We start from the raw sequence: 9,719 nt of genomic DNA, 5'->3' as shown, positions 1-9,719 counted from the left end.
CCACTGCTACCCGCTGAGTGCCGCTGAGGCCACATCCACAGGCCTCGGGGAGGGCCGGGGCAGAGGGAGTGTCCCCTGGGCCTCTTCCCACATCTGGGCCATTTGTCTAAGATGGACAGGGCGCTGGAGGGGATGCCACAGCTCAAAATAGCCCTGACCTCTCTTGGCTCAGAGCTGCTGCCAGCATCACAAGACTGTGAGGACAGTGGTTCACAAGGCCACCCCCCGAGAAATACACCGGGGATCTGGAATGGCAAGGGGGGCTTCTGCCAGGGTGCAAATGTAGCTTTAAAGGGGGTGGGGACAGGACTCTGAAGGACTTCAGACAGAGTCCCCCCTTTCCAGGCTCAGCTGGGTTCCGGGCCCATCTCTTCAGTAGACGAATCCCAGAGACCTGGGACTCTCCTTCCACCAGCCAAACAGCCTTTTTTGAACAAAGGCCTGGGAAGCAGGGGGCTGCTCAGGTGCCTCTAGAGATGCTGGGAGAGCGTGCCCAGACTGCAGACGACAGAATCTGGAGGAAATCCATCAGAGAGTGACTTTCTGGGATTAAGCGTGGAGCCCTGGCATCTGGGGCTCCTTGAAGCAGCAGGACCAACAACACTGAACAAGCACAGAGCTTGGTGCCCGTTCCCCGGAGGGTGGCCTGGGGCTGGGCTGCCGCTGGAAGCTGCCCCATAGAACCCAGGGCTGGGCTGTCTCCACCTTCCTGCCATCCCGGGACCTGATGCAGAAAGTGATGGCCTCATCCTGCTCTATTTACACTGAGCAGGGCATTTGGTTCTGATGAATCTCTGCATCTGAAAGAAGACAGCTAGACTCTGAAGGGGCCCAGATGCCCACCCCCCACCCAGGAACCATGAAGGAATGGGCCAGGTAGTCTGGATGCACAGTCTCAGGGCTGTCAGAAGAGCCGGGCGGCCACTTTGCAGCCCCACGGAGAGGGCAGGGTGAGGCCCCAGGGCCCGTGTGAGGGTATGGAGAGCAACTAAGCGTTGTCCTGCCCCCACAGGGCCAGGTCTGGTCGGGGTCTGGGCCAGGGGTCCTGTGTCAGGTGAACCCTGGCCACCAGACTGAGTCCCCCATCCTGCCTCTCATCTCTGGTTTGATGCAGCAAGAGGAGGGGTTTCTGGCTAGAAGAGCCCCAAAGCTGGGAAGAGTCTTTAAGGCAACAAAGATGACAGGAACTGATTATGGGAGGTGAAGGCAAAGAAGAAACACAGCTGGTAATTCTGAAGACCGCTGGGCGGAGACCACCGGCAGGGCTATGATTTTTTTTCCCTCCCAGCCCTGAGAGCCTGGAGTGAGCTGGTCCCAGGTGGGGAGAGACCTAAACTGTGGGTCTGGGAGGGTCAGGGGAAGGCTTCAGGGATGATCCCGGGGGCAGGGCCTCTCAGGCTGCTGCTCAGGGCCCAGGTTCCCTGGAAAGGGGCTTGGAGGCACCAGCCGTGGTGGGGGGACATGGATGAAAAGGTCCACAGGAAGAGAACAGGGGTCGGGGTGGGGAGGAGTTCAGACATGGTTCCGCAGACCCTTCCTGGGAAATTTTCTGGGTTCAGTGGGACCTGATGGCTTGCAGTGTTAAGTACCCCAGGAGGGGACTTCCTTGGCGGTACAGTGGTTAGGACTCTGTGTTTCCAATGCAGGGGTTCGGGTCCGATCCCTAGTCTGGAAACTAAGATCCCACATGCTGTGTGTCAAGAAAATAATAATTAAAACACTCCAGGTGGCTCAAAAGGACCACCTGGCTCCTGCCCCACAAAGGGCAGGGTGACATCTGGACAGTGGGAGGGGTGGTGCCCGTGCCCTCTGTCAGAGGAGCCACACTGACCTGGACGGAGGGGGCGGCTCTGCCAAAGTCCCGGGTGCTGGCCTAGAGCCTGGCTGCTCCTCTTACACAAAACAAACCCGAGTCAGTACTGGCTCCTCGCTGGCGGGTGGGAGAGGTTAGGGGACGAAGAGCCAAGCTGGCCCTCAAAGGGTAGTCTTGCCCAAGGAAAGTATTCAGAAGCATCTCTGGTCATGAGGGCCCTCCTTGCAGGGCGAGAGGGCTCTGTCCAGACTGGGGACTCAGCTTCCACTGCCACCTGCTGTCCAGAGGAATACCAAGAGGGCAGAAGGGTGTGTTCAGCTGCTTCCTTTATTAGAAACAAGTGAGATGGACCAAGCAGAACAACAATGCATTTGGTATTTCTGCCCCCACCCCGGAAATGGATGCCCCTCCCACAGCCCGGAGCAAAGCCAAGACACAAAGGTGAAGCCTTCCCTTTCCCTCCCTGGATGCGGGCGCCCGGTTGGAAGTCAATCGGTATCTTTGAGCTGAACTGATCTGAATGAAATCTTCCCGCACAGCCTCCCTAAGGACAGTCTGTTTGCAGGCCTGCCTTCCCCTGACAGTAATAACCCGAAGCCCTGGGCCTCCTCTGGTTCCAGGGCACACGGCCAGGCCTGAAGGGAGCCCAGGGTGGAAAGGCCCTGGCCAGAGATACGCCCCGCCCCATCCCCTGGCCCAGCAGCCACCCTCTCCCGGCTGCAGCTGTGAAGCTACCCAGGCCTTTGGGCCATCCCTTCAGTTGGTTAAATGCTGGTCATCTTTGGGCAAAGAATTCAAGAGCACTGGGACACCCACCCTGGGCTTCAAGTGAGCCAGCAAGTGGGTGACGGCAGTTAGAATGGAGTTGCAGGCAAGGCCTGAAATTTTCCATAAACCTAGGTGTTGCAGTGGCTTGACGTAGGCCGGCCTTCAAACAAGACAGCAGCATCTTCGGAAGTAGGCGTGCGTGGGGGACACGAGCCCTGTGCAGACCTCAGTCCAGAGCCGAGACCTCCTTTCTCCCCAGCTCTCTCCATACAGAGACAGAAGGCCGTGGGAGCGTGCTGAGGGGTCATTCCAAAGACTGGAGGTAAACATCAGGAACATGGAGTCTGAAAGCCCAGCACTGGAGGCAGAGGGCGAGGCCACACCGGGAGGCCCACTGTGAGCGGCGGCCTGATGCAAGTCCCAGCTGATGAGCTTGGAGGCCCTGGGGTCTTCCCTTTGTTTGGTTTAATCCACCATCCTGCAAGGCCCCAAACACCAAGCAATGGTTCTCTCTGACCAGAAGTCCTGGAACGGGTCGAGTGAAGAACCCAGGGAGTGCTTGGGCAAAAAGAAGACTAAGAGCAGCCACCGAGCCCACTCCTGCAGACCTGTGGGTGGCACTGAAGGTGGGCAGGGTCCCTACAGAGGGCAACAGCAGAGTCCAAGGAGCGACTGCAGGGAGACACTGGGACCTCCCCAGGCGATTGGTATCTTCCAGAGCGGGCACGGGCCTCAGAGTTTCCATCCCATGACTTCAGTCACCAAGGCAAAGCTCACTCCTGGGGCCATCAGCACCCCAAAGTTCAGAGGCAGCTCAGGCTGGGACCTGGCCTAGAGCTGAGCAAGCCTGTGACAGGGAGCCTGTCCAAGTTCCAGTCCTGCCTGAGGTGGGAGAGTCGGGAACTTTGTTCTCTGACATCTTTAGAAGCACGCACAGGGTGGGCTGCTCTGGGCCATGGGATGCCGTGTGTCTGATGTCTATGAGGCTGTGTGGGCAAGCCCCTGCCTCGCCGACTCCCGCCGTCTGTGGAATGCAGTGCACATCTTGCTGAGAACAGCAGCTTCTTTGGTCTGGGTATCTTGGAGTCAAGGAGTCAAAGGTCAGCCACAATGGGGACCTACAGTTTGCAGCACAGGGACAACAGGGAGAAAGGAGGCCCCCTAGAGGCCTCTGATGAAAGTGTGATCAGTGGAGTTGGGGGCTCCGCCTGCAGAGAGCCTGGCCAGCAGCCCTGCTTGGGCAGGGACAGCACGGCCCTATCCCAACTAAGCACGCGATCCCCTCCAGCTCTGCGGACTCTGCAGAGTCTCTGTCAAACCTCACCAGAGCCCACAGCCTGCAACACAGCCCTCCTGGCCCATGGAACACAGCTTCAGTTCCCACAGCTGGGCTGAGCTTGGCCTGCCGGCTAAGACTTCCTTCCCTCTACAGGTAGAGGTAAAAGCAGCCAGGAACCCCACACCCCCCACGCCACACCGTCCACCCACTGACTTCCTCCTAGAGCAAAAGTTACATACAAGTCTGGATATGAGTTGCTGCTGCTGGCAGTTCATAGCCCAACCCTCCCAAACCACTTGGCTGAGTGCAACTGAGGAATGCCTACGTGACAGTCACGTGACTGGAACCTCCATTATTTGGAGGGCCATGGGCAGCATCAGTCACCATCACCACCGCCACCGCAAAAATCCACAACACATCATCAGTGGAAATCAGACTCTGACAATGGCAATAGGAAATCACGTCTGTTGCCAAATGCAGACTTGGCATCTCCCCACCACTCCCTGTCGTGACCTGCAGGCTGTGTGTCTTGGAAAGGAGCAGAGACGGCTAATGGGCTGGAAGGCACCGGGCCAGGGCTGGAGGCCGAGGTCTGGGTATCAGTCCCACGCCATCCTTGCCCAACCAATACTAGGGGCATCAGGGTCCTGGTTCTTTGTTCTAAGAGGAGCTAGGCAGGGCCTGCACTGACATAGTCCCCACAAGGTCCCAGATGCTATACAAGGAGGTCAAAGGTCCCCTTCATACTGCCAGTCACCCCAGGCAGTGGAAAAACAATCTCACAGGACTTATCCCTGTCATATAAGATTGGCAACAGTTGGTTAGAGAGCCTGGATGTAAAGTCAGTTGTTGGCAGGATGACTTCCTACAGGGAGCAGGCCAAGAGGACTAGAAGAGGGAATTGGATTCATGAAACACACTTTCACAGGTCATCCCTGCTGCGCAGGTTCAGGACGCAAAAAAAGGTGCAGCCCCTGCAGGAGCGCTTCGGAGTCAGGTCTGCCCCAGCCAGGCCTCCACCTGCTCTTCCCAGAGAGCGCTGAGCCCTCCCCAAAGCCCTGCACAGCCCCTCCACCTGACGCTGCCATCGCCAAGCCAATCAACCCAGCTGATTCAGAAGGGGAATTGGGTAAGCCTCCCACATCCTCTTTCTCCTGCTCCCCTGAGAAAAGTCCATGCCTGCTTTCAGAAGGAAACAATTCAATTGTACCGATATGTGTCTGTCGGGCACTGGCCTTAGAGTCGAATTTTGAGGAATGATCTGGATTCAGTTTTTCATTAGAGACCAAACATCCTTGTACATTTGGAACATGAAAGATATTTAAAATATTTATATATATATATATAATATATATATATACTTTTATTATTCACCCGTTAACTCCATAATATGCCAATCACGAGCTAGTTTTCAGCAGTTACATTCCCTTGATCGCGGCTGCATAACGATGCGATTAATTGGAAAACAGGGAGACCAGAGACACGGCCAGAGCTGGCATCTCGCAGCCTACGCCATTGTAGTACAATCATCAAGTTCAGCGGCGGTCTGTAAAGCCGGTTCAGTTCTGCTCTCCTTGCCAGGGATTCTCACGTTTGTGAAAACTGGACCAACAAGTGGTGGGGCTCCATTTCCTGGTAATTCTCAGTGGCTTTATCCAGAATCTCACTGGCAACTGGTTACTGTAACACCAGCCCAACCTAGGAGAGCCAAGAGGGGAGAGGCAGAGTTGAGGGAACAGCTGTCCGGACTCCCCCATTCCCCGTCCAGGCCTGAAGGTCCAATGAGTCCACAGGGCGCTACTGTGCTGAGCGAGCAGGCTCCGGCGAGCCCTGGGCTCTCACTCAACCTCCACCTAATGCTTCAGACATCAGAGCCTTTATCTGCGGCACCCTGAGGAACACTGGGCACCAGGCCGCACTCCAGTTCATCCATCAGGTACCCTGTAAGTGCCGGCTTCCCCTGGCCCTGAGCTGCCCTCTGGAGCTGGTAGAGGAGGGGCCGTGCTGGGACGAGGGCAGCAGCCCCTTGAGTCAGACTCTTCCTGGAAGACCACAGGCATGTGACTGGCCAGTGTCCTGGGAGTCCCAAAGCCCTGTCCCACTGGACGAGGCCGCTCACCTGGTGGGAGGAGGCTGACAACCTTCCCACTTCCGTGTGGCTCAGGGGCCTGTGCCCTCTGCCCTCCTCATACCTGCTGCTCAAAGGGGAACACTGCCCCTGCTCGTGTGGCCACCAGAGGGAGGGGACTCTTCCAGGGCCCAGACTGATGCTGGATCCCAGACCTGAGGCCTGCTTCTATTAGAGATGCCAACATCTGACTCAGGCCTGACCCAGGCCAGCCCCGCCGTGGGCCCGGCTGCCAGGGAGCATGGTGGGGGTTGGTGCCCAGAACGTACCTTCTCTGCCCCCATGCTGGGGCACTTCCAATTGTACAGGTAATACTGTAGGTTGCCATCCCCAATGCCAAACTTGAGCTTCTCCAGGAAGGTTTTGTTCTCCATGAGATCCAGTGCATTGAACACGTCAAACCCTTTCTGCGGGGCAGCAGGGAGAAACAATGACAGGTGAGGATGGGTGGACGGCGCCTCACCTTCCTGCCCTCTCTCTTCCGTCGTATCAGAACCGCCCTGCAGGCAGGTGGCCAAGGCAGCGATCCACCTTCAGGGGCGCCTGCTGCTTCTGCGGCATCCAGACTCCCGTCAGCGCCCTGCTCTCCGGTGGCAGTTCTCGTGACATGCTGAGTGCCACCTCACCTGGCCTCTCCGCAGCGTCCCCCCGAGGACACATTTGCACACCCAGTGTCCAGGCCGCCACTCCCACTGCTCCTTGCTATGCTTCCCTGAAACATGCACATAACTTCCACAGTCCTCTCTGGAGACCAAGCCCTGAACCTTTTCCTGAGAGAAGGTGACTCCCACGAGCCTCACTGCTTCTCCACTCTCTGACGCCCCAAGTCCCAGGCCTTGGCACACCGAGGGACTTTATGACATGTGACAAGCTTCTCTGAGGCTGTGACAGACTCGATCAGGGACTGGATGGTGGCTGGTGGCCGGTGCACAGTGGGCCAGGCCGAGCGCAGGTAGAGCCCACAGGGCAGGGCTGCCGGGTGACCTCTCAGGTGAAAGAGAAACCTGGGCCCCTCCCCGCCATGCCCTCCAGTCAGCGGCTCTGATGATTCACCACAACAGACACCACCAATCTCCCCACTCCCACATTGGGGAGGTCGTAAGGAGAACCCCTCACCTCCCTGGGCAGGCCTGGCTATTCAAGCTCCTTGGCAGTGCCTCCTGTGAGAACAAAACTCGCTGAAATAAATCAGGAGTTCAATGCCTTCGCCTGGTGTGGACGCTCCTTGCTCCCTCCTAGTTTTGGGGCTGCTGGCTGGGAACTGCTGGCCTGCTCCCGGAGTGAAGCAGGAGGGCAAGCAGGCCTTGAGGTCCCCCGCCCAGGAGCAGCTACTGCGAGCCGCGCTCAGCACCGCCCACCACCCCTTCCCTCTGGTCAGCTCCTCACCATTTTGGCGAGAACGAGGGCGTCGCTCATGAGGTCTAGGAGAGGGGTCTGAGTGTGAACATTGTAGAAAGAGTAAGCAGCCTTCAGACTCTTGTGGGTCGGGTGGTTCATGATGGTGGACGGAAGTGTATAAAAGCTCAGGAAATCAGTCACCTCCCCGTTTGCATTCTGATGGGAAGACAATAAAGCAGGCACGGTCACACCGGCACAGGGGCCGTGCAGCCTGGGAACAGAATGTTCCCACTGCCCTCCGCCACCCTCGGGCAGCTCTGTCCCTCCAGATGAATGGGTGGAAACTGAAACAGGATACGCAGGGAGGAGAAAACACATCAAGAGGGAACCTGAGGACAGCGCTGGGAGGAAAACCCAGGCTGGGCCGGGGCTTCACTCTGCCCCACTCCTTCCCCGCCTGCAGCACCAGGGCCTACTCATAGCTCATGGCCCCGCAAACGTCCAGCCAGCTCCAGACCCAGCAGAGCTCACCTGACCAAGCGGGGCTCAGCGCTCTCTGCTCAGGGTCAGCAGCGGGGAGGGAGAGATGAAGGGCTCACGCCAGGTCCAGAAGAGCTCTTTTTAGCAAATGCAAGCTACAACTTCCTGCCTTTAGCGGGGCCCAAGCACAGGTGGTCCAGGAAGGCTAGGGTGCCAACTCTCCGGTCAACTGCTCTTTGGTTACCGAGCCCGGGGATACCCGTCACTGCAGGAGAACACCTCCCTGTCCACGGGACCAAGGCCCAGAACATGCGTCCCCGCTCACCTCCACCACAAAAGTGTCAATGATATTCTCCTGGGGGTAGAACCAGTGTTCCACCTCCTCCTGGCTCATGACAGGCGTGAGGTGGAACTGCTTCAGGTACCGGCTGAGGAGCTGGTGCACTATTGGAATGTCCTTTTTCTCCATTGGTCGCAGCCCAGCTGTCTTGGGAGTCTGGAAGAAAGAAACCAGAGAGCATGAGTATGTGCTGACCGTGAGCGCCCTGGCTCCCTCTCAAGTCCTCCATGAACCGAAAAGCTCATGCTGTCTCCCTTCCTACCCTGACCCTGAGTCTAGCCCCCCAGGCCCTCAAGAGAGCCTCCTCGCTCATCTTAGGTAGCTCCCTCTCACCCCCGTCCACATCCACAGGCACAAGTCCCGCCCTCACAGTGAATCTGGCCCTTTCCCTGCTGGTTAAGGCTGCCATCCTTGGCTAAGGCTGTTGCGTAGATCTCTTATCCACATGGCCCAGGCTGGCTTCCTAAGAAAACACAGCCCATCACAGCCCCGCCTGCTCCAGATGCCCCAGCACAGGGCCCAACACCAGGAACCCTCAGAACCAGTGGCCGTTGTAGCTGTGATCGTCTGTCTCTCTGGCCCAGGAGCGTTCAACAGGAGTAACTTTGCCTCCCAGGGGACATCTGACCATATGTGGATATGTTTTTGGGTTGTCACATTAGGGGGAGGGTGGCTACTGGCATGGAGAAACCAGGGATGCTGGTAAACATTCTGCACATACAGGATGGTCTCCTTGACCAACAGTTACCCAACCCAAAGTGTCAGTGGTGCCGTGATGGAGAAGCCCTGGCCGACGCATGGATGTGCTGAAGTGGGTCCAGCCCAGAGCTGCTCCTGGGCCTCCCAAAGGCTTTCTTAGCTCTCCACCTTCGAGCCTCACAATCCTCTCCCACTCGGCTGCAGCTCCTCTCTTTCTGCACTGCTCCATCTCCTACCGACTTAGAGCACTTCACAAACAGGCGCCCAGCCACAGGCACCGTGGAACCCTGGGGCCCAGCAGAGCCTACACTAGATGACCACTGAGGGATGCCCACTAGGACACCGTTGTACCAGGAGGACCCCCGGCAGGACAACGATGCCAGTTAAATTCAGAAAAACAGCATTAAATTCCCAGGACTTAACCTCCTGCCCGAATCCCACTCCACAGCTGCTTTTCCTTAGAAAATGCTTAAGTGGAAAAGAAGCCATGTGATGCTCGGGAATTCTGTGGCTGAGGGAACATCCCCAAGGGCTTAACACACAAAGGTGAAAAAAATGAAAGTGTTAGTCACTCAATAGTGTCCAACTCTTTGCGACCCCATAGCCCACCAGCCCCTTCTGCCCATTCTCCAGGCAAGAATAACAGAGTGGGTAGCCGCTCCTTTCTCCAGGGGATCTTCCCGACCCAGGGACTGAAACTGGGTCTCCTGCATTGCAGGCATATTCTTTACCGTCTGAGGTGAGGTCAGCCAAATCTGAAAATGGGGTGCAATAGGTTTATATGGGGCTTCCCTGGTGGCTCAGTGGTAAAGAATCTGCTTGCCAATGCAGGAGACAGGGTTCAATGCTGAGCCCTGGAGAAGAAAATGGCAAC

General features: G+C 57.2%; 1 protein-coding gene across 1 annotated transcript in view; it reads right to left on the bottom strand.

The window, feature by feature from the left end:
• Positions 1-5,205: 5,205 nt before the first annotated feature.
• NMT1 (N-myristoyltransferase 1) overlaps positions 5,206-9,719 on the bottom strand; it is a 31,303-nt gene continuing 26,789 nt past the window's right edge. Inside the window, exons 9-12 of the mRNA XM_069543646.1 lie at positions 8,132-8,302; positions 7,375-7,542; positions 6,258-6,395; positions 5,206-5,558 (exon numbers count right to left, since the gene is read on the bottom strand). Of these exons, the coding sequence (XP_069399747.1) occupies positions 5,538-5,558; positions 6,258-6,395; positions 7,375-7,542; positions 8,132-8,302 (498 nt within the window). The 3' untranslated portion in view covers positions 5,206-5,537. The remainder of the gene's footprint in view (positions 5,559-6,257; positions 6,396-7,374; positions 7,543-8,131; positions 8,303-9,719) is intronic.

This window comes from Ovis canadensis, chromosome 11 (assembly GCF_042477335.2).
Source record: "Ovis canadensis isolate MfBH-ARS-UI-01 breed Bighorn chromosome 11, ARS-UI_OviCan_v2, whole genome shotgun sequence".
Taxonomy (NCBI): domain Eukaryota; kingdom Metazoa; phylum Chordata; class Mammalia; order Artiodactyla; family Bovidae; genus Ovis; species Ovis canadensis.
Note: the sequence above shows the minus strand (reverse complement) of the source record. Positions and strands in the feature narration are given on the sequence as shown.